The 25,461-nt window shown below is 36.0% G+C and overlaps 1 protein-coding gene across 10 annotated transcripts in view; it reads right to left on the bottom strand.

Moving 5' to 3' along the window:
* Positions 1 to 25,461, bottom strand: part of dmxl2 (Dmx-like 2) — a 98,994-nt gene that overhangs the window by 7,639 nt on the left and 65,894 nt on the right. For 3 of the 10 annotated variants that reach the window (XM_048169255.1, XM_048169260.1, XM_048169262.1), the window contains 11 exons: positions 19,137 to 19,330; positions 18,879 to 19,012; positions 13,036 to 13,121; positions 12,741 to 12,942; positions 12,512 to 12,629; positions 9,242 to 9,307; positions 8,685 to 8,771; positions 5,826 to 5,947; positions 5,602 to 5,740; positions 2,730 to 2,790; positions 2,526 to 2,653 (listed from right to left, as the gene is read on the bottom strand). In XM_048169255.1, the coding sequence (XP_048025212.1) occupies positions 2,526 to 2,653; positions 2,730 to 2,790; positions 5,602 to 5,740; positions 5,826 to 5,947; positions 8,685 to 8,771; positions 9,242 to 9,307; positions 12,512 to 12,629; positions 12,741 to 12,942; positions 13,036 to 13,121; positions 18,879 to 19,012; positions 19,137 to 19,330 (1,337 nt within the window). Of the gene's footprint in view, positions 1 to 2,525; positions 2,654 to 2,729; positions 2,791 to 5,601; positions 5,741 to 5,825; positions 5,948 to 8,684; positions 8,772 to 9,241; positions 9,308 to 12,511; positions 12,630 to 12,740; positions 12,943 to 13,035; positions 13,122 to 18,878; positions 19,013 to 19,136; positions 19,331 to 20,047; positions 20,084 to 25,461 lie in introns of all 10 variants that reach the window. The other 7 variants (XM_048169256.1, XM_048169261.1, XM_048169263.1 and 4 more) reach the window with 4 other exon arrangements.

Genomic DNA, 25,461 nt, shown 5'->3' with positions numbered 1-25,461 from the left:
AGTTGTGGGAGCTGAACGAGGCCGCTGGAGCGATTGTGCAACACACGCCTCACGAGCAGCGGAACTTTTATTATGCCACAGTCGCTGATGCCGCTTCCGCTTTTCCGGTCATGAGTATGAGGTAACGCAGCTCTGTTTATCATATTAGATACATTTGAGAGTGTCGAAAATAATGTTACAACATTACTCGTTCGCTTGGTGGCTGCTGTGAGACACTTGTTGCACACTGCAGTAAGCTAGATCTCGATTTTAGAATGTCATATTAAATGCTGGATGGCTTGTATTGTATGATAGAGAAAATGCTGTATTACTGTTACTAAAAATAAAGCTGCATCTGATTATGCTATGTTAGCTACTTCACAAAATAGTGTTTTTCTCTGAGGCATGGTAAAACATGGTACTCGCAAAAAAAACAAGAAAATTAGATTTAAACAATAAGACTAAATGTGTTGAGGTATATAACAATAATTAGTTTTCTGTCTATAAATATATCAAAACAGTTGTTCCCTTGTCTATTAAAACATGTAAATATTAAAGCGACAAAATAAAACCGGAAACCGAGGGTAACGTGGGTATGATGACGCAATTGACAGGGGACTCCTCACATGTCCCGGAGCCTTGGTTGAAATTGCAGTTTTCTCATGCTTTACAAATAGTTGCAAAAATTTGGGATTTAGTAAGTACTCAAGTGAACAAAATATATAACACTAGCCTAGTGGTGTTTGGATATTTTACTGCAAAATTATTACATATTGCACCTTTAGTTGATGCATCCTTGCTGAATAAAAGTATTAATTTCTTTAAAAAAAATCTAAATTTTAAACAATAGTTTATGTACACTGCATCCCAAATTATTATGCAAGTGACATATCAGTAAGATTTCTGTACAAAAAAACATTCAGATTTTAGTTTTTCTAAGAAAATGTATGTTTGTTTATTTATCCATGTCTTTTTAGATAACTGGTATCAATCTCAGACTAAATAATTTGCCAGGTCTACTTAAGTCTACGGAAACCTTACTTAGAGGTTGTTCCACATTATTACGCAAGTCACAGTTATCATGCCATATGGAGAGGAAGAGAGATCTTTCTGAAGATGAAAAGCATGAAATGGTCCAATGTTGTGCAAAAGGCATGAAAACAACTAATATTTTGTGAAACTGAATGAAGATTATCAAATTATCATAAGATTTGTGAGTGATTTAAAGCACAGCAGAACTTGGTCAGATAAAGGCTTATTAATGAAAGTTCCTGTCAAAAAAATTAATTGTATTAAAAGAGCAGCTATAAAAAAGCCAGTGTTGAGCGGCAAACAGGTATTTGAAGCTGCTGGTGTCTCTGGAGTCTCAAGAAGCTCTCCATGCAGGCTGGCAGTTGTGCGTAAAGATGCATTTTAGCCACTACAAACCAAACCTCACAAAGAGAAACATTTACAGTGGGTGTAGAAATACAATTTCAAACAGTTTTATTGCTGTGGTGTTTTTTTGCAGCATGGGATAGTGCATAGTGCATTGTATTTCAGAAGGCACTATCCTCCTTTTTATATCATTAGCTGAAAATGGCCAGTTATGAACTTCACATATCTTGCAAAAGTCATTTTAATACCCTCAGAGACCCTAAAGGGACTTTCCATCTCACTTCCCAATATTCCAGCCCAAATCATCACCCACCAGCTCCTTGCTGACGTCGCAGTTTTGTTGGAACGTGGTGGCCATTCACCAACCATCCAGAAATCCATCCGTTTAGACCATCTATTGTAGTACGGCATTAGTCAGTGAATAAAACTATTTAAAAAATGAGTCTTCATGTATTTCTAAACCCACTGTAAATGTTTCTCTTTGTGAGGTTTGGTTAGTGGTGTCTAAAATGCATCTTTATGCACAACTGCCAGCCTGCATGGAGAGCTTCTTGAGACTCCAGAGACACCAGCAGCTTCAAATACCTGTTTGCTGCTCAACACTGGCTTTTTTTTAATTTTTAATTTTAATTTTTTTAATTAATTTTTTTTGACAGGAACTTTCCCTAATAAGCCTTTACCTGACCGAGTTCTGCTGTGCTCTAATCACTCACAAATCTTATGATAATTTGATAATCTCCATTCAGTTTTCACAAAATATTAGTTGTTTTCATGCCTTTTGCACAACATTGCACCATTTCATGCTTTTCATCTTCAGAAAGATCTTTCTTCCTCCCCATATTGCATGAGAACTGTGACTTGCTTAATAATGTGGAACAACCTCTAAGTAGGGTTTCCATAGATCTGGCTTTTTTTTTTTTGTCTGAGATTGATACCAGTTATCTAAAAAGACATGTATAAATAAACAAACAAACATTTTCTTAGAAAAACTAAAATCTAAATGTTTATTCTACTGAAATCTTACTGATATGTCAATTGCATAATAATTTGGAACACAGTGTATAGTCAACAAAAAGTGAATAAAATGCATGCATATATATATATATATAAACACACTTGAGTCATTTGGTTATGAGGTTTAATAATTCTGGTAATGGATGCTTCAATACCTTGTTGCCCTGTGAGTTGAAATAGAGGCGTGTGACCCGAGCATTTCCGGCCTGTCTGAAACAGATCAGCTGCTGTGGACGATTCCACTCAAACATCCTCACACTGCCGTCCTGAGCTCCCGTCATATCTTCAAATATGACAAAGAAGTCAACACGAGTTTCATCAAAACACTACTGTGTTTGTGTGTGAAATAAGAGACTTACAGTACTGATAGATGGGATGAGATGTCATTCTCTTCACGTTATTCAGGTTCCTCTTCATGATCTGACAGAAATTACATACACTGTTAAACACACCAGAGATTCTCTCAAACACACGCACAATACACCGATTTTTACTCAATTTATTCATATTTTACGGTAAAATTCACTGTACTATATATTCTGATTTTGCAAGTGATTTGTTTGCATAGCTCATTTCAAATGAACCATAAATAAGTATCAATACCATCTGATATCATCCATGTACCATATACCACCACAATACTCTGCAAGGTTATCAAGGCTGTTTTTGTGTTTGTTAATAGTTTGTAGCATAGCTAATTACACAAAATGATAATTTGTCTGATAATTGTACTACTTGAATCGATCAGTAGCATGTAGGGCTTGCAACTACAGTTTGAAAGTAGTTCCCCAACTTCATTGTGTCATCTTTATCAGCTGTGAATGAGAAAAGATTGGAGGTTGATGACGCAGGTCTGTACCTTGGGCAGCTCGGACTGTCTGCGGTTTACTCCACTACCTCCAAATGCTCTTATCAGCTCAATACAGACTCATCAAGAGCTGTGTTGAGACCACGACTCATTGTTTGTGTTCTGCTGATAATAGCCAAAAGAAAACACTGAGTAGCCGCTCTTCATCTGTGGATGGAGCTCTGTGGGAACGTGACCGGCATGAACCTGCTTCAGTGTCCAGGACTAACAAAAATGCTTGTTTTTCTAATATAATATAAACTATACTTTACAAATTATATTGAACTGAAAAAAAATAACATGAATTTGTTTGAGTATTTGGTTTGCAGTATCAAAACTGCATGAACAAAACCCGAAGATCATGTTCTCCAGCATGAATTGAGAACCATTTAAGGAGCTTATTTAATTAGTCAACTAAAAATGTCTTCATTTTATATAATTTATTAATTTAAAGGAGATATATGTAATAATTTTCATGTATTAATCGCTTTTTTATTGCCAAAGTGTGAACAGCCTGTAACAAAACTTAAAAAACGAGACCTTCTATGTGCTTGTCTATGAAAGCCTGTAGACTGATTTTTATGTGAAGGACTTTTTTGCCACGAAAATCAAAAGGATGTAATGTTTACGTGCTCCCGAGAGCCTATATTCAGTTCAATGAAACATTAAAAGGAATGATTAATACAATGTCGAGGATAATGTTGATGTTTGTTAATAGTATATTGCTGCAAAGGCAGTAGTATATTGCTACAATAGTAATAGAATATTAATAATATATTGCTGCAAGCTTCTTTTTACTAAGTGAAGAATGCCTTGAATTATGTTCAGTCTCTTGTACATTACGTGTGCATGAGTGTGAACATGAGAAATAAGCAGTTCACTTAACAGCCACCAGTGTTGGCAATAACAAAGGCTTCTGAATTCTATATACAACCTCTTTACATTTTTCTAAATCTTAAAATGCTCTTTATTTACAGATTTAATTTTTTAAAAAAAATCAATTTTTTTTTTATTGTGGTCTGAAAATTGTTGGTCATGACATAGTAATGTTCCAATAACTATTTAAATACTTTCTTTTTGTAGCAAAATAAATTTTGTTGGTTTGTTAGCACGTGCCAGCATCCACAGCTATTTCATATCAAAAATCAAGTGAAAATGTAATTAGTTATTAGTTCTTATGTAATTAAATTATTTTCATTAAAAATTAATGTAAGTTAGGTTAAAGAGGCATGGGAAATAGAATTAGGTTAAAAGAATGATTCAGATAGTTGGGAAAAACGCCTTTGGAACATGCATGTTCCACACACACACATTATACACACAGTACAGTCCAAAAGTTTGGAACCACTAAGATTTTTAATGTTTTTAAAAGAAGTTTCGTCTGCTCACCAAGGCTACATTTATTTAATTAAAAATACAGTAAAAAACAGTAATATTGTGAAATATTATTACAATTTAAAATAACTGTGTACTATTTAAATATATTTGACAAAGTAATTTATTCCTGTGATGCAAAGCTGAATTTTCAGCATCGTTACTCCAGTCTTCAGTGTCACATGATCCTTCAGAAATTATTCTAATATGCTGATTTGCTGCTCAATAAACATTTATGATTATTTTCAATGTTGAAAACAGTTGTGCACTTTTTTTTTCAGGATTCCTTGATGAATAGAAAGTTCAAAAGAACAGCATTTATCTGAAATACAAAGCTTCTGTAGCATTATACACTACAGTTCAAAAGTTTGGGGTCAGTAAGAATTTTTATTTTTATTTTTTTGAAAAGAAATTAAAGAAATTAATACTTTTATTCAGCAAGGATGCATTAAATCAATCAATAGTGACAGTAAAGACATTTATAATGTTACAAAAGATTAGATTTCAGATAAACACTGTTCTTTTGAACTTTCTATTCATCAAATAATCCTGAAAAAAAATATTGTACACAAATATTTTGTACAATTGTACACATTAAATGTTTCTTGAGCAGCAGATCAGCATATTAGAAAGATTTCTGAAGGATCATGTGACACTGATGTGACTAATGATGCTGAAAATTCAGCTTTGCCATCACAGGAAAAAATTACTTTGTGAAATATATTCAAATAGAAAACAGTTATTTTAAATTGTAAAAATATTTCACAATATTACAGTTTTTTACTGTATTTTTAATTAAATAAATGTAGCCTTGGTGAGCAGACGAAACTTCTTTTAAAAACATTAAAAATCTTAGTGGTTCCAAATTTTTGGACTGTATATATATATATATATATATATATATATATATATATATATATATATATATATATATATATATATATATAAAAACTTTCATATAGGTTACATTTCAAATAGGTTATTTACAGACCGAAAACAGTCTAACATACCACACTGGCACCCATGCTGGTCTGTCCGCTGCCCAACCAGGGCATGGAGGACGACGCTGCCATCTGTTGGGGGGCAAAGGGTCCGGTGCTGGCCTGGGCGATGTTGGTGTGAGATGAGCGGTAATCCACGTCATCAGAGCTACACAGAGAAGACAAGATGCTCAGAGCAATCCCTTCAAATCTGTCAGCTGAATGCTCCAAACACACACAGACAGGTGACAAACCTGCGAGACTCCTTGTCAAATTCTTCTCCGATCCAAGTGTAAGGCTGAGCTGCGAGAAGCGTGGACACATCCACTTCCTGGACATCATGAGTGGACGCCAGCACTATTTCATTAGTGTTAGCCTGAGAAAAAGAAGACAAACACAAGTTAAATGGGACGTTAAACCATTATTTTTATTTTTTCTCTTTCGAAAGAGTTTGTTGTAGCATGCAGAAATAAAAAAATTGCATTGTTGAGAGAAGAGACATTTTATTATCACATCCAGAAATACACTACCTGTCAAAAGTGTGGAAACATTTATTTATTTTTTATTTTTTTAAAGAAGTCTCTTATGCTCCCCAAGCCTGCAATTATTTTATCAAAAATACAGAAAACAGAAATATTTTCGAAATATTATTACAAATTAAAAACTGTTTTATATTTGAATATATTTTAAAATGTAATTTATTCCCGTGATGGAAACACCTCTGCAAAAAAGTCCGATTTAGAAAGAGATTTGGTCCCCCTTTGTACTAACATTTAAATTAATCATTTTGTACAATGCACTTATTGTAAATGTGTACATACATGTTTTTACATTGTACTTGTATTTAAAAAATAAAATAAAAAAAACAGCTGCATGTAATTACAGCTGTAATTTCTGTAATTAAATCTACACACTGTTGACCCTTCCCTTACACCTTAACCCACCCTTAAACCTACCCATACCACCAAACCTGTCCTAACCTTACCCGTATCCCACCTCAACAGCAGCAAAGTGTACTTGTTCATAGTAGTTAAAGACACCTAATATAAAGTGTGACCAGAGATTCAACGTGTAGTCCATTGGAAAAACTCGGATTATTGTTAAAATCATGAAAAACCAGTTGAGCAGCTCACAAAACAGAATAAATGGGCTCACATTCCTCTCATTCGGCATTCATTTATTATGCAAACAAGGCTTTGTACTTCACACGTGCCCCAATATATCTACATAAAACAGCAACCTTCACATGCAAAAACAATGTGTTTGGCATATCACCATGATGGGCCAGCTGTCACGCTGACCGGCACAGCCCCACTGTACACCTTTTTATGTTTGGCATTTTGACAATGAATAGGCTGCAATGTGAAATTAACAATGCTAAAACGGATATGTTGTGTGTGCGTACATATTTGTGTGTGCTTTTTGATGTAATTTCATTATATAGCTAATGTTGCAGCATTTAAAAAAAAAAAAAAACGCTACTATTTTCTGGAAAATACAGTAGTTGGAGAGTGTCACATGTATTTTATAATAACATTATTGATAATGTTAATAAGTTAATACAAAGCATATATGCAGACAAATTTATACAGAAAAGTTACCAAAGGAATAGTTCACCCAAAAATGAAAATTCTGTCATCATTTACTCACCATAAATTTGTTCCAAACCTGAATGAATTTCTTTCTTCTGCTGAACACAAAAGATTTTTTAACACACATATATATATATATATATATATATATATATATATATATACATTTGATGGGCCCATAAACTGACATTCTTCAAAATATCCTCTTTTGTGGCAGAAGAAAGAAATTCATACAGGTATTAGTAATTAATTAATGAACTAATCAACTATATATATATATATATATATATATATATATATATATATATATATATATATATATATATATATATATATATACACATATACACACACACACACAATTTTCACAACCATGAGCTTATTAATAAATGGCTGCCCACATTTACATTACATCTTTTTAGTATTCAGCAACCTGGTCTCTATCAACAACAGAGCCAGTTAATAACAGATGTAATTTGCATAAAGTTGTGTTAAAGTTACATTAGCAAAAACAATGGGTCTCGTTCACTAATAATTGCATGCATTATTTCGTATTTGTACGCACAGGGAAAAATCTTAAATCTTAATTCACAACACGTACATAAGCACATGAATTTGTCCTTAACCTCGCTCTTATTTTAGGAGTACTCTAAATGAGCGGCCACACGCATGAGGTTAGTCATTTGCATAAAACACGTCCAAACCATGTCCATATAAGGACTTTCCGCACGCTTTCCTTATAGGCTTGCGTCACTCTCGTCAGACATGCCGCTGTTTAAAGACACGCTCTCGCCTGATCTTTGAACAATACACCTTTTATACAGACCCAGATTACAGACCTCTCATGAGCCAGCTGTCATACGTGTATATCTGCGTTATTCAGAGAAACTTTGGAGATACTTTAATGTAATTATAGTCTTGTTAGGATTAAATTTCATATACAACTTCTTAACATGATTATAAGGCCGTAAAGACTAAGTCCTTTTTTCTGCATACAAGTGCTTTCAGTTGTTTGCCACCTGATATCACCCGTTGGAGTTTGGGTTCCTTGCCGCTGTTGCCTTTGGCTTGCTTAGTTGGGGACACTTGACATTTGATTTGACATTTGATATTCAACAGTATTCTTGACATTTATTCAACAGTGCTTTGATCTGCCTGCATTGACACTATTCTTTAAGAGCTGCTGTGCAGCTGCTGTGCAGCCAAAATTATATACCAGTTATCACTGTAAATCTGCATTGTAAAAAGCGCTATATAAATAAAGGTGACTTGCGTTGTTCCTATATTTTGTCATAAATTTAGAATGATTTTTAGTACGAAATATTTGGTGAATCGTGATTGTTCTTAAAACCATTGTACGCATGCTTAGTGAATGAGACCCAAAGTGATGACTTCTAAAGGTCTGAGAGAAGGCAGACAAAGGTCACAAAAAAGTTATTGTGTAGAAAACATTAAAAGTGGACTTCAAATGTCTAGAACAAACTCTCTCTATAATAGAACTAGATATAAAAATGTCCTAACCTTGTTAATTGCAAATGCCATGATGATGTCAGATTCTTTATGGATGATTTTGGCTTTGCCTCCTGGGTAACCCATATCAGCCTCCACCTGTAACACAACACACACACACACGTATATATATAAACACACACTCATATTAGTCTGTTCTGCTGCACTGCTGTTTTTATAATAATTCCCCAATCACATCCACACACACATAGCGGCAGTAGCAGGAAGTTTGCTGACATGCAGTTGAGACCATGTACACACCTCCACAGAAGGCAAAACATGAATTAATCGCTGTTATTGCTTGATCTTCTAAACAAGGTGTCTGAAGCAGAATCCGTCTGATAAACCACTTTCAGTGCCATCGGCGGTTAGTGAGGAAGAGCAGTGCCGAGCCAGACGAGTTAGGGAACGTGAGGAAAGAGATGAACGTGTGTGTGTGTGTGTGTGTGTGTGTGTGTGTGTGTGTGTGTGTGTGTGTGTGTGAGGTAAAAGCAGGTTAACAGAGGACAGAAGCCCAAAGCTTTAGGAGGGTTTCACAGAGAGACGAGTCCCATTCTGTGTCTCAGTACCTTGTTGTTTTTTCGAGCTCCAGTAATGCCGTTTTGTATGAGGTGGTCCACATGATCATCTAAAGACTACACAATACACACCACAACACACACAAACATTAACAAAAACACATGGGGCACAGCAAAAAACACATGCCCGAGTGACAGACAGATGGAGAAAAACAAATGAAATAATAAAGAGCAAAATGAATCTCATTTGGAGCTCAGACAGAAAGAGATTGTCTTGAGATAACATGCACATTCCCTTCAGTACTTACCCTCAACATATAAGATGGCAACTTTCTACAGTTCTATATTTATTTATTAAACCACATGAGCACACAAAACAAGCTCCAAACCTTTAACAACAATTCAATCTCACCAGTCATACATTTTGGTTTGGGACTCATACTTCTAAAAAATATTGTCTTTTTAATGATTTTATCATTCTGGCCCCATCCCCAACTCCATTGCCCCACCCCTTTTATTGCTGCAGTTTGCGGCACTATTCAATTCCTTCACTCTGGGCCCGCTATTTGTATTCATAGTTTTCACGTGACGTCACACCCTTATAGGAACGGTCCGCTGATAGACGCCTGCTTTCAAACGCACCCGTGTTTATCCGTGTAAAGCCGGGTGCACACTGTGTAATTTATAACAGTCCTTTACGATTGTTGCTTGTCAGACTGTGACAGTCAAGTCACGTTAAAAATGGATGCGGGCATGAAAATTTGTCCAGAGTATTACCATCATCAACCCTTACACGTTCGGTGACTGTGAGCTGCATTACACGCGGGACTGAAATGGTGGCTAACAAAGATATCTCTAGCGTTAATTTTGATTACAGCTTGTCTTGAAAAACAATTTGACATTCGTTTAGGAGAAGTCACACTGCAGGACTGTGTGCCAAATCTTCTGACACTGCCAGTAAAATTTGATTGCAGCGGTCATTAATCGGCTGTCTGTGAACATGTTAAACTAGTGATCAAAGACTACAGATTTTAGCCTAGGATTATAGGAATCTTTCAGGATTCTCAAAATTTGTCTCAGACGACCAAATCGTGGCCAAAATCGCACAGTGTGCACCCGCCTTAAGCGCTCGGTGAAGAGTGTCATTGATGTGTTTTTACAACATGTTTTGAAGCGTTGATCATTATAGCCAATCACAGACATATACTGTATGTTGAGCACGTGAACACAATGGCCAATCAGAGGTGTTTACGAATCCACTCAACAGCGCTCAAAGGGTCACATTTTTTGGTATCAACACTAGCGTATAGTTAATCTGATATTTTAATACCACTGTTTTAGTACATTAAGACACTTAGGTGATTTTCACGTTAAGCATTTTAGAATATGTTTTTAGTGATTGAAATACTGCAGCAGGTGCTGTATATGGATCATATGTAGCCAAATCTTGCATTTTACTCATATTCTTATTTTTCTTCTTTTGAGATAGAAAATTGACAGGTCTGTAACACAGTTCTGTTGATGTTTTGTCCGGCAGGTCTCTGTACCAGTTACTTGACTGAAAACTATGTATTACCTCTCATCTGTCCCAGCACATTTTGTTACCTAAAGATTAGGGCCCTATGAAATCCGTTTAATTTTTCCCCAAATTCTGTTTTTTCCGTTTTAATTTTTCTGGACTTTTTTCAGTTTTATATATTTTTTTGTGAAATTTTAAATAAATTTTTAGTAATCAAAAAGCATGTCTAATTAATTGAAATAATGAAACATCCAATTTATTAAAAGTTTAACAAAAATTATATTCTTTAGGGCCCTATGATATACATTTTATTCTTTACCCTCAAATTCTTTTTTTTTTTTTTTTTTCTATTAAATTCTGTTTTCTGTTTTAACTTTCCTGGATTCCATTTTAATGGTTTAATCACATTTCAATAATCAAAAAGCATAAAAATAACAACAATAATAAAATATTATTATAATAAAACATGTTATAAAATGTTATTATAATAAAAACAACAACATTTATTAATTAAAAAAGTATTTTTATGAAATGTTTTGTTTTTCAGAAATTCTGTTCAGTATTTTCATTTTTCCGGCAATCAAATCTTTTAATCATGAAATTAAACTTTTTTGTCAATGTGCTGCACAACCAAGCTTTACTTTTAAAATTAAAACATGGAAGAAAAACTGAGATTATTCCTTAAAAGATAGTTTTAATAATTTATTATTAAATTAATTTATCTAAATTCTACTGTGCAACACTAATAAGTTTCTGTCAAGTTAAATCGAACTTTTATTTTGACGGGTTGCCGAGTGTGTGTGTGTGTGTGTGTGGTCATTCATTTCAGAGGCACACAGACATTCAGGATTCATATTTAAATAGTCTATTTGTGGTTTAATGTTCATGGACACTAGTCTATATCGCGATTTGATTTAAGTGTACTGACCTGCTTTTTATTCATTCATCAAAATTAATTTGACAAATTCCGTGACATTCCGCGTTATATACTAAATAATTTTTTTATGACTGGATTCTGCAATTACGTCCACGTTTTCTGCATTGCGGAAATCATATGGCCCTAAAAGTTGCAGTCATATTTACTGTTGTTTGGCAAATTTTTGTGGGAGAAATCCAGTTGTTTCAACTAAAATCCACATGATCAGGAATTTCATGCGAGGCCAAAAGATTTATCCATGCAGATTTCGTTCGCTGCACTGACCAACAGAAAGCTTCTTGATTTGAAAGTGACTTCTGCGTGAGCTGTGCTTCATATATTGCTACATTACTGACAAAGGATTTTTGTAACTGCAAAATTTGGCTAATTTGAGCACCTTAACTCTTACAATGTATCCACCCCTTGCCTTACGTCACTCTTGCATCATCCCCACCTCTTTAATTACCTCACTCTGGCTCCTCCCATTTCTCCCTAAGGGGGAAACCTTTTCCCATGCAGATTTCACAATAAAGTTGGTCACTTTCATTTCTCCACATTGACCAACAGAAAGCTGCTTGGTTGTAATTCATACATCGCTACACTATTGACAAAATTTTGCTAATGTGATTGCACCCTCAACCCCTTTTCTTTTCTCTTGCACTATTCCCACACTTTTTGCTGCCTAACTCTGGCCCACCTCACTCCACTCACCCTTCGTTGCCTACCTCACCCTGCCTACCTCATTCTTTACCTGGTTCCACCCCTTTAACGACCTCACTTAGCGATTTGGTATACGGTACCTCACTCTGTGACTGGTCTTGCCCCTTTAAATATCCACCCATTTATTCTATCAGTGTGTGGTCCCACCCCTGTGTTCTATAGTTACCTCACTCTGCTTCCTTTTCTTAGTGAAGATGTATCGAATCAAAGTCTCTTGAAGCACCTCCTGTTTGACCAGGAAATGCCACAGACGGCGAGCAGGGAAGGAGAGATGGTGCTTTGACCTGAAGAGACAAAAAAAAAAATATCACGTACATTTGTTCACATTTTTACATAATTATTTAAATATTCTGTAATTATTTGGTGTAATTGAGATATTTGGAGCAAGTACTCACTTGAACGGTGTGTTCTCTGGCTCTAGCATGGCTTTGTGTCGGAGTATAGCCGGCCCCCCACCTGAACTCAGGTCCGTCGGGTAGGTGTTTATGTAGTTTGGTGGAGGGCCGTCAAATTTGTTAATCTTTTCCAAGAGAATCTGCTCCCAGTTTTCCAGTGTCTTCAGCACAGCATTGGCCAGGGGAGACGTCACTGGCAACTCTAAGATAATACAAGGGATGCACAGGAAGTTAATGATTTAGTTTACCTTCTGCCAGTTTGCACGTTAAGAGTACCTTTATACTACTCCTGTACCTGTAAAGTCCAGTCCTGTGAGTGGCAGGAATGTCTTGACATTGTGAAGGGCAAGTTTGACCATCACTAGGCGGATCAGAGACCAACTGCAAAAACACAAACACACAATCATCAGGATATATACGTATCCTGACCAGTGTCTTTCGTAGTGCTCTTTTTCATGAATAATTACAATTAACTCTTTCCCTGCAGCATTTTTGATAATTTTCACAAAAGTTTTTGTGAAATGGAGTTCTGGAGTTTTTGGCCTCCAGAATATTTTGTTGTATGATTATTGGAACATATATCAAATGATAAAACAGACACTCTGCTTAAAAAAAATAAAATAAATAAAATAAATAAATAAATAAATAAATAAATAAATATTCTAGCTTCATGCATTCTTTTTTTAATCAACACTTGAATGTGGGCGAGTTTCATTAAAAAAAAAAAGCAAAAAGCTGAGAAAAATCGTTTTGTCAGATTACGTCTGGATTGGATTCAGAATGATGATCAAAACACAGATGGAGCAGATTGAATCCATCAACACCCCCAAAGCTTACACAGTCCTATACCTCGTCCTGGGTCGACATTTCATTTGGTAATGTTAGGCAGTTTTGATTTATATGCTGTTTAATGTTGAAGATCACAATATATATAATTTTTACATTTCATTTGTGCTTCTTCACCTGTGTTTTGATCCAGAGATTCTGCACTCTTTCAGAAGATGCGTAATAGTGCCCCCTATCATATAACAGTGAAAACATGGAAAGCCAGAAAATTCCGTCAATGGCGGGGAAGCATAGTCTCATAAATGACGGAAAATTCTGTCAATGGCGGGGAAAGAGTTAATAATTATTTTTTGTCAATAAAGGATTAGTCCACTTCAGAATTTATTTATCCTGATAATTTACTCACCCCCATTTCATCCAAGATGTTTATGTCTTACTTCAGTCAAAAAGAAATTAAGGTTTTTGAGGAAAACATTCTATACATTTTCTCCATATAGTGGACTTCAACAGGGTTCAAAGGGTTGAAGGTCCAAATTGCAGTTTAAATGCAGCTTCAAAGGGCTCTACATGATCCCAGCCGAGGAATAAGGGTCTTATCTAGCAAAACAATTTTCTTAAAAAAAAAAAAAAAAAAAAAAAAAAAAAAAAAAAAAAAAAAAATATAATAAAAAAATATATATATATATATATATATATATATATATATATATATGAAGTACAGCAAATAAAGATAATATTAGGAGAGGGACCGACAGTAGCACTGGCTGCGAGATATGTGTGGATGTGCCACAGCCTGATGGACAGCAGGTGAATATGTGTAATGTGTGTGTTTGACCTCAGTATGTTTCCCTACCATCCACTACAATGTTAGTGTGTGTATATATTTGTTTAACCACTGTGGTACTAAATGTTCAGACATGTTCTATTGTGTTACACTGTTAATTTAAGTTTAAGTTATGTTGTAATATTTGATAGCATTATAATATTTGATATTATACAGATTGTTTATTATACAGTTTTTATTATTGTTTTATGTATGCTTTGGCAATATTGTATGATTTACAGTCATGCCAATAAAGCAATTTTGAATTTGAATTTGAAATATATATATATATATATATATATATATATATATATATATTTTTTTTATACACTCACCTAAAGGATTATTAGGAACACCATACTAATACTGTGTTTGACCCCCTTTCGCCTTCAGAACTGCCTTAATTCTATGTGGCATTGATTCAACAAGGTGCTGAAAGCATTCTTTAGAAACGTTGGCCCATATTGATAGGATTGCATCTTGCAGTTGATGGAGATTTGTGGGATGCACATCCAGGGCACGAAACTCCCGTTCCACCACATCCCAAAGATGCTCTATTGGGTTGAGATCTGTTGACTGTGGGGGCCATTTTAGTACAGTGAATTCATTGTCATGTTCAAGAAACCAATTTGAAATGATTCAAGCTTTGTGACATGGTGCATTATCCTTCTGGAAGTAGCCATCAGAAGATGGGTACATGGTGGTCATAAAGGGATGGACATGGTCAGAAACAATGCTCAGGTACTAAGGGGCCTAAAGTGTGCCAAGAAAACATCCCCCACACCATTACACCACCACCACCAGCCTGCACAGTGGTAACAAGGCATTATGGATCCATGTTCTCATTCTGTTTATGCCTAATTCTGACTCTACCATCTGAATGTCTCAACAGAAATCAAGACTCATCAGACCAGGCAACATTTTTCCAGTCTTTAACTGTCCAATTTTGGTGAGCTCGTGCAAATTGTAGCCTCTTTTTCCTATTTGTAGTGGAGATGAGTGGTACCCGGTGGGGTCTTCTGCTGTTGTAGCCCATCTGCCTCAAGGTTGTGCGTGTTGTGGCTTCACAAATGCTTTGCTGCATACCTCGGTTGTAACAAGTGGATATTTCAGTCAAAGTTGCTCTTCTATCAGCTTGAATCAGTCGGCCCATTCTCCTCTGACCTCTAGCATCAACAATGCATTTTCGCCCACAGGACTGCCGCATACTGGATGTTTTTCCCTTTTCACACCATTCTATGTAAACCCTAGAAATGGTTGTGCGTGAAAATCCCAGTAACTGAGCAGATTGTGAAATACTCAGACCGGCCCGTAAGGCACCAACAACCATGCCATGCTCAAAATTGCTTAAATCACCTTTCTTTCCCATTCTGTCATTCAGTTTGGAGTTCAGGAGATTGTCTTAAACAGGACCACACCCCTAAATGCATTGAAGCAACTGCCATGTGATTGGTTGATTAGATAATTGCATTAATGAGAAATTGAACAGGTGTTCCTAATAATCCTTTAGGTGAGTGTATATATGAAGAGTTCAGATGCAAAAGCTGCTAAACGCCATCTCTGTCAAAAATGAGATAATGACATTGAACGAATGCTTACGGCACGTAGTACACGTTCAACAAATCACGTGCTTCAAATCCTCTAAATCGCAGCGTCAGCCCATTCAGAAATATCGGTTTGTTGGCAAAAGCCTCTAGACGCCACTTCCCTTTGGCAGCAAAAGCCGCTATATTCCGAGAACCAATCAGAAGGCGCGAATCGAATCATATGATTCTGAGCGGTTTCAATATAGCGGCGCGCTGAGGAGATTTTTTTTAGAGTCAGATTCAGATTGAGATTTTTAAAATAAAAGATGGAGTACGATGAAATGGATCAGCCTGTCCTACTAATATTGAATGGCAGAAGAAAACGTTATTTACCTCAAAATCCACCTCTCATAAGGCATAATAGCCTACAGTGGAAATGGCTTGGTCGCAATTGTATCATGCACTCATAACAGTTCTACGTGCAGTGCCGTTACTTTGAAGGAATCGGATTTATTATACATCAAACAACAGCTCTATTTCGCCAAAGACAAAGTCAAACAAGATGCTATTCTTCTGTCTCATATGGAAGCTGTGCCATTTAAACGGAGGAGGCAAAAAGTGGAGGCTGAATAGAAGAGACGTGTTAGATCCCTGTGTAAAGAGGTTTGTCTACTGTTTAGTTTTTAAGTGATAAGTGCTCTCATCTTTTTCAGGGTTTCTAGTTGCATCTTTAGTGATTTTTCAACTATTTACTATGTCTTGCCCCAAATAGGTGGATTTCTAGGTTTTTGCAAAATAAGCACAAGTGGATTTAGCTGGTTTTGACGCAAAAGAAAATATAACTTGTTAAAAACCAATAAATTGTCTAGAGTGACATTTTTGAAAAAAAGTTATTTTATTCACAAGCTAATAACCTTATCATTACCTTTAAAATGAAACTCCTGAACTTGATCGTAAAAGCCTGGTAAAAATGCTAATTTTAAAGAAAATAAGTCTGATGGATTTAGAGCATCTTTTGCATCTGATACATATATATATATATATATATATATATATATATACATATACATATATATATATATATATATATATATATATATATATATATATATATATATATATATATATATATATACACACACACACACACACACACTTTTTAACCACAAATGCTCCTCTTGCACTGCTCTGTGGTATGCCACGCATTACGTAATAACTTTGGAAAGTCACGCGTGACGTAGGCGGAAGTACCATGATAGGGTGAAAAATCTCATTTTCTCCTCCAACTTCAAAATCGCCTGACATCGTTGTTTTACTCCTTTTTTTGTAAAGGCCGTTTGACTTTGTCTTTGGACGTTCCTTTGTAAACACTTGCTTGGTACTTCCACCTACGTCACGCATGGCCTTTCCAACGTGATTATGTAATGTGTGGCGCATCGCAGAGCAGTGCAAGACGAGCATTTGTGGTTAAAAAAAATTAGATTTTTTTTTTTTTTTTTGAAAATGACCAATTGTTTTGCTAGATAAGACCCTTAATCTAGAGGGCTGCATTGGGTTTGGGCTCCCGCGGGACCCGCGGGACCCAACGCAAATCTCGCGGGAGAGGGCGGTTTTACCTTTGCTGCGGGCGGGAGTGGGCGGTCAGAAAACTTTGCGGGAGACCCGCGGGGAATGGTGGAATTTGGCGAGTAATAGAAACGGTCAACAAATGAAGTTGAGAGGAAAATTAAAGCGGCTCTTTAATAACAAAAGCAAAGCAAGACAAGTCAGACACTTGGAAACAATTCTTAAAATTCGCACGTTTTATTTTGAGCATTCTCGCATGATCTAGTGCACCGTCAGAGAGGGCATTCGCGGGATTGGGACCGCAGTCGATCAGCAACATTCTCTTCCTCCACAGCAATATTGCAAAGTGATTCATTTGTTAAATTCATTCGTTAACGTTGTTTATTTTATGTTATTTATTAATGTTGTTTTTTGAGCACAGCCCCTCGTTGCCATTTGTTAATTAGGTCAAGAGGCGTGATGATGCCAGTGTTATTGAGCAGGCTGCCTAAGTTTGAATGTTTTTATTCTTATTTGTATTTTTCAAACAGAATACCTGCGACATTTGGCTAATAATTGTAAAACTGCTGTTTTTCATGTAGCCTAGTTTATCATATTATGTATATTTTTTTTGCAAAGCAGTCTATTTTTATGTGCAAAGTTTTTGATAAAAACGAAATTATATTTGAATGTATTGTGTGTTTTGTCTTTTTTTTTTTTTTTTTTTTTTTTTTTACATGCAGGCCAGGGAAACGAAACAAACAACCCCATGAATCTCTTTAATAATATCAATACAAATACATGTTTTTTTTTTTCCTGCGGGACGGGAGAAGACACAAAATCAATGTATCTCTATTATTGTGCGGGAATAAATTCTCAGAGTTTTGCGGGTGCGGGCGGGAGTGGACATACATATTGCGGGAGCGGGCGGGAGTGTAACACATACGTTGCGGGAGCGGGCGGTAATGGTCAGAAATTCGGCAGGCGCGGGCGGGAGCGGGATGAAGAAAACAGTCCCGTGCAGGGCTCTACCTTATTCCTCAGCTGAGATCGTGTAGAGCTCTTTGAATCTGCATTTAAACTGCAATTTGGACCTTCAACCTGCAAAACCCCAGTGAAGTCCACTATATGGAGAAATATCCTGGAATGTTTTGCTCAAAAACCTTAATTTCTTTTCGACTGAAGAAAGAAAGACATAAACATCTTGGATGACATGGGGGTGAGTAAATTATCAGGAAATTTTAATTCTGACGTGAACTAATCCTTTAACACATATTATGTCATATTTCATTAATTTCTTTAACCACTGTTTTAAGTTTTTTTTAAACTTTTCAATTAATTTTCACATTGTTAATTAATTTCAGTTTATAAAATGCATCACATTCATTTTTAGTTTAGTTTTACTTCTCTCTGTTGCAACCCTGCTTAAGTCTACTTTTTGATGTGTTATAATCTCACCTGTAGGAGTTTGGATCGGAGTGTTCTGTCATCTGTGTGTCAGAGAGGAAGGCATCATCATCATCCTCATTGTCACTAGCACCGCTCTCATCTGAGTCGTACAGCGCCCCGCTGTCAGAGAGGGGAAGGAAAGGCTGGAGGAAACACACAAACATACACACAAACAGAAAGCAATGAGACACTCTGACAAATGCTTTCTAAACTGAATAAATAATTCAGATTTGCATCAGTGTAAATAAGCAGTTGTCGTGGTCTCACTTTGGCCACAAAGTAATCCCACATGCTGAGCTCAGGTGGGATGAACTTCTCCTTATAGGTGGGCCGCTCTACAGGGACGGGTGGAGGTGTGGCTGGAGTCTCTTTAACGGGACGTCCAGGAACAAGCATGCGCATGTTAAACCTGCGTCGCTGTCGGTCCACGTCCTCAGCAGGAGGGGTCGGGGGAGGGACTGCTGGAGGACAGAGAAAAACAGAGTGTGAGAGACCAGTCCACTACCTACATAGCAAGTAAAGGAGAAAGAGGTATGTTTGGAATGGCATACAACCTACTACTTCAGAAAGAAAGTAGTATGCAGTATTTGTACTGTTCACAGTATGCACAGAATACCCAGATAACTTACTATATGCCCAAAAATATGCCCAGATTGTGAATCTCACAATGCAATGGACTCAAATCCCTTTTTTTTGACAAAATTTGATGCCATATGATCAATGGCCACCACTTGCTGACTCGAAAAACATAGCATACTACTGCTTGAAATGTTTAGGGCAGCATACTGCATATTGTTTCACATACATTTTTACATAGCAGTATATTACTACTCCATTCCGAACACAGCCAGAGAGGTAAAATATTTTTTAAAAATGGAAAAAGTCATGCCAGTAAAGTACTCAATTTAGGAGAGAAAAGACAGAGAAACTGAAAGAATCCTATCTGAACACACACTGATCCTAAAATGAGAGTAGATGGTCATGATTAAACACATCTACTGAACAGAGATGTGAGGTTCATCATTGGATTCAGGTTCATTACAGATGTTAGTAGGTCGTGCAGCTGCGTCATGGGTAATAAAGCTGAGAGGGTCCCTGTGATCTTACAGAGATTACAGAGTGATATCAAACTGCTCACACACATACATACGACACAGCACACTATCAAGAAAACAAACCTTCTCCATTATCCTGTTTCACTTCATCAGGTACAACTAAATATCACAAACATAAAAACGTATTTAATACTTTAAAATCACCATTAAAAAAAAAAAAAAAAAAAAAAAAAGATTTTTTTTTTAATGGAATACTGCAATATTTATTATAAATGATTTATCTGTGCACATTTTTTTTTTTTTTTTAAATTCTTGTGCCCTCATAATCTTTAATCAAAATAATTTCCCCTCACACTTGCAATGACATCTCCTTCTCCTCTTCTCTTCCTGCTTACAGGCAAAAGGTCAGGACAACCTGTCACTCACAATAGCAAACCACAATGATCCAACAATCTAATTTCCAATGGACCAAATCAAGTCCTGCCCTACATTTTTTCTTGTTTGAGAAGCTGTTTCACATATGTCAGAATAGGAAAGAAAAGACTACCACAGCCTCCACTGCATGCAGACTAAAAGTACACTGTATGTTACTTTAGTGTCACAAGCCTTAAAGGGTTAGTTCACCCAAAAATGAAAATTATGTCATTAATAACTCACCCTCATGTCGTTCCAAACCTGTAAGACCTCCGTTCATCTTCGGAACACAGTTTAAGATATTTTAGATTTAGACCGAGAGCTTTCCATTGAAAATGTATGTACGGTAGACTGTCCATGTCCAGAAAGGTAAAAAAAAACATCATCAAAGTAGTCCATGTGACATCAGTGGGTTAGTTAGAATTTTTTGAAGCATCAAAAATACATTTTGGTCCAAAAATAACAAAAACTATTACTTTATTCAGCATTGTATTCTCTTCCGGAATCCTTTCCATTGAACTGATTCCACTGAATCCTTTCATCAGCAGCATCACTGTGGAGTCATGAACCACACTCCGGAGCAGAAGGGGCGGTAATGCACCAATAAGCTGGATGCCAACCACCGTAAAACAGGAAAGAAGAAGAAGAAGCGGAGTCGTGAACGCGGATTGACAACAGACCCGGAAGAGAATACAATGCTGAATAAAGTCGTAGTTTTTGTTATTTTTGGACCAAAATGTATTTTCGATGCTTCAAAATATCGCGGATGTCCTAATCGCCAAAAACAACCACAGCGACGTAAAAGTGCATTACCAATGCCGACAGATGAAAGGATTCAATGGAATCAATTCAATGGAAAGGATTCCAGAAGAGAATACAATGCTGAATAAATTAATTAAATAAATTAATAATTAATAATAAATTAAACAAATTCTCACTAACGCTCTGATGTCACATGGACTACTTTGATGATGTTTTTATTACCTTTCTGGACATGGACAGTGCACCGTACATACATTTTCAATGGAGGGACAGAAAGCTCTCTGGCTAAATCTAAAATATCTTAAACTGTGTTCCGAAGATGAACGGAGATGGGTTTGGAACGACATGAGGGTGAGTCATTAATGACATAATTTTCACTTTTGGGTGAACTAACCCTTTAAGTACACATAACACAGCTTTCACACAGCTGTGAAAGAAAAGAAATGTGGTTCAGTTGGTCAAAAACTGCTGGTGAGTCGATGAGTTTATAAATCTTTATGATTGATTAATTTATTTGTGGAAAATGCAGATGTTCAAGAACCTATTTGTGGAACCTGACACATTTTTGAAATCATTTGATTCCATTATTTTTGAAAATCGTTTATGATTGTGGTGTTTCAGATTACTTTGTATTATCATAGATGGGGTGGGGAATGTAACAAGCCCACAAAAACACACATAACTAAAAGCTTTCATTTTCAAACAGTTTTGAAAAATGCAGCTTACACATGAAGTTCAGTATCTCATCTCTTCAGGTGTCTGTTGTATAAAGATTCTCTCTATCTCTGTATTGATGTGTTTTCTTTTGAGCTGGAGCGCATTTTATTAGCATTTAAAGCATGTTTTGATTCAGATAGTGTGGAATGTTTATCTCAAATGTAAAGGAGGACACATTTGAAGAGAAGAATCACCTCAAAACATAATCCTTCAGAAGTCATGTTCAAAGAGAAATTCCTGCAGTAAGATGTGAGTCTGTGAGTGTGAGTGGGGTTTTATTTTGGAACAAAGAGCTGATAGGAAAACACAGACAGATTAAATTTACTGTGTTGATGATCAAAGGATCCACTCTTTGAGCACTGCCAGACAACACCTTGACAAAATGCCAAGAGCCGACAAGTATGAAAACAAAACCTTAATCATTGGGTTTTTACTTTGTTTTATGAATGTGGTCCTTTTATGTGTCACCTGAACCACCTTCCAAGTTTAGAAATGCTAGATTTTGGAAAAATAAAATTAAATGGACCATTTTCTTCACTTTATAACATTTTCTGTGAAGTTTACTTAAAGGTGCCCTAGAACTTTTTTTAAAAGATGTAATATAAGTCTAAGGTGTCCCCTGAATGTGTCTGTGAAGTTTCAGCTCAAAATACCCCCTAGATTTGTTTTTAATTCATTTTTTTAACTGCCTATTTTGGGGCATAATTACAAATGAGCCGATTCAGGGTGTGCGGCCCTTTAAATCTCGTGCTCCACGCCCCAAGAGCTCGCGCTTGCCTTAAACAACATAAAAAAAGTTCAAACAGCTAATATAACACTCAAAATGGATCTTTACAAAGTGTTCGTCATGCAGCATGCCTAATCGCGTAAGTACAGTGTTTATTTTGATGTTTACATTGATTCTGAATGAGTTTGAGGCTATGCTCCGTGGCTAACGGCTAATGCTACACTGTTGGAGAGATTTATAAAGAATGAAGTTGTGTTTATGCATTATACAGACTGCAAGTGTTTAAAAATGAAAATAGCGACAGCTCTCTTGTCTCCGTGAATACAGTATAAAGATTAAAAATATCATGTTATCATGAATCATGTCAGTTATTATTGCTCCATCTGCCATTTTTTGCTATTGTCCTTGCTTGCTCACCTAGTCTGTTGATTCAGCTGTGCACATCCAGACATTCTGCCCTTGTCTAATGCCTTTCATAATGTTGGGAACATGGGCTGGCATATGAAAATATTGGGGGCGTACACCCCGACTGTTACGTAACAGTCGGTGTTATGTTGAGATTTGCCTGTTCTTCGGAGGTCTTTTAAACAAATGAGATTTATATAAGAAGGAGGAAACAATGGAGTTTGAGACTCACTGTATGTCATTTCCATGTACTGAACTCTTGTTATTCAACTATGCCGAGGTAAATTCAATTTTTGAATCTAGGGCACCTTTAAAAGTTAGACATTAAAATGGTAATTCCACCAAAAATCTAAACTAATTTAGATTTTTCTTTTTCGTATTTTCTGACCCTTAGAATTAAACAGCTGTTATTAGTGTACCCTTAAAGGTGCAGCATGTAATATTGACAGCTAATGGTTAAAATGGGTACTGCAGTCCAAATTCAAAATATTGGAGAGAGTTGTTTCTCCCGCCCCCTCCCTCTCAGACTCGATGCTCACGCGAGTTGCCAGATTGACACGCAACAGGAATGAGTGAAATTGACAATGGAAAGCAACAAGCCTTAAACTGTAAGCTGATCAGCTAATGCAGTGGTTCCCAAACTGCGGTACGTGACGTGACAAAAGGGGGTACGCGAACAAAATGTTGAGTAGTTCATTTAATTCTACCTTAAAAAAATATTAAAATCGAGCATGTATTTCTAACTGCCAAAATGTTGTAAATCTAGTACATTTAATCAGATTACCTCATGATTTGCAGTCAAAAATGAAGTATCCACACAAGCAGCATGGCATGCGTATGACAGATTGCGTAGACTGCACGCTGCCGCTAAATTACTGTCGTTCTCGATAATGCACCTTTGTTAAAGTGGGGATTCAGCACTTACTCGCATGAAGAACAAATACAGACACAGATAATGGATTAAATTCGATTTAAGACTCAAACTTTCTCCGATACAAAAACATACTTTGTGTGAGGACTTGTATTTAACGATGATAACGAGCAAGAATGCAATTGTTCCCAAATATCCACATGACTGCAAACGTGACATTATACAACAGGTCAAAAAATAAAACATACATTTTAAACACAGTACTGTCATATTTACTCTATTTTGCAATGAAATAATAGTTCTAACGAAAACCACAGCAGAACTACAACACATTTTTACTGAATGAATGACTCGATGACTCACTCATAAAAACAGTGACTTGCTGCCACCTACTGGCGGTTTTAGTTTAATATTTAAAAGTTTTACTTAATTTTACCATCATTGCATATTTCTCTATTGAACATTTTTTATTTAAAACATTATAAAATAAATAAAGTTATTCATAAAGGTAAAAAAAAAAAAAAAAAAAATCAATTTAGGGGGCAAATATTGTCCCTTAATGGTAAAGGTGTGACTGCAGTCGAAGTGGAAGAGAGGGGGTACGCAGAAGGATGGTAATCCCTTCAGGGGGTACTCCAAGCTAAAAAGTTTGAGAGCCACTGAGCTAATGTATTATGGTATTTTTATGCTTTAGTACAGTCAAAAAAATACATACAGCACCTTTAGGAGTTCTACATGTAAATGACATCAATTATGATTGGCTAACCTCTTTTTATGTGAAATGACAACGCCCCCACCAAGTTGCTGAATATTGAATAGCCATTCTATGTTAATGTTGACGATCCTGTGTAAATGATCTCATGATTGTGATGGCATAAACCATGACAATTACTGAATAAACCATTTTTGGAGCTTAATTTCAGTAAACAATCTGGGTTGACTGGGGGAAAGCTTACACTTACAGTAGCGATAAAATGCTACCAGTGTTGTTCTAAAACTAAATCTATAAAAAATAGTTTTTGGTAACTGAAATAAAAAAAAAAAATAAAAAATATTAGTGTGTGGTGACAATGACACATACAAAGTCAATATGCAAAAGCAAGGTTACAGCCTCAAAATCAGCTTGGCATCATGCCACCAATTTCATTGATTCATTATTTAAGAACTGTTTGGTCAATCAAAAATATTTTAATAACTTTTTTGTAGGCATGGACTCACAATGATCTGAGCTGATTTTGGTAAAAATCAGACCAACAGTGTAGGAGTCAGAAAAAGTTGGTTTTCAAGAAAATTCAAAATGGCGGACAGACATTTTGACCGACTATGGCATAATTGGTATCATTGTTTTAGATATGACTCAAGAAATCTATCAACTATAGTTTCATTAAAATAGGCAAAATTAATCAAAATCTATTAGCAATGTTGGAAATGTCCTTATAATTTTTAAACACAAGGTGGCGCTATCTCAAAACGTTTTGAATACCTTCGTGGCATGTTGCCGCTGACATATTCAGAGTTTCATAACGATACATTAATGAGTTCATAAATACAGCATTTCACGACAAAATTCAAAATGGCCAACACCCAAAATGGCCGACACGATCAGAGCCAATTTTTGTGAAAGTTGGACTGTCTAGGACA

Source organism: Megalobrama amblycephala, linkage group LG19 (genome assembly GCF_018812025.1).
Source record: "Megalobrama amblycephala isolate DHTTF-2021 linkage group LG19, ASM1881202v1, whole genome shotgun sequence".
Taxonomy (NCBI): Eukaryota; Metazoa; Chordata; class Actinopteri; order Cypriniformes; family Xenocyprididae; genus Megalobrama; species Megalobrama amblycephala.
The sequence above is the reverse complement of the archived record's forward strand: the minus strand, read 5'-3'. Positions and strand labels throughout refer to the sequence as shown.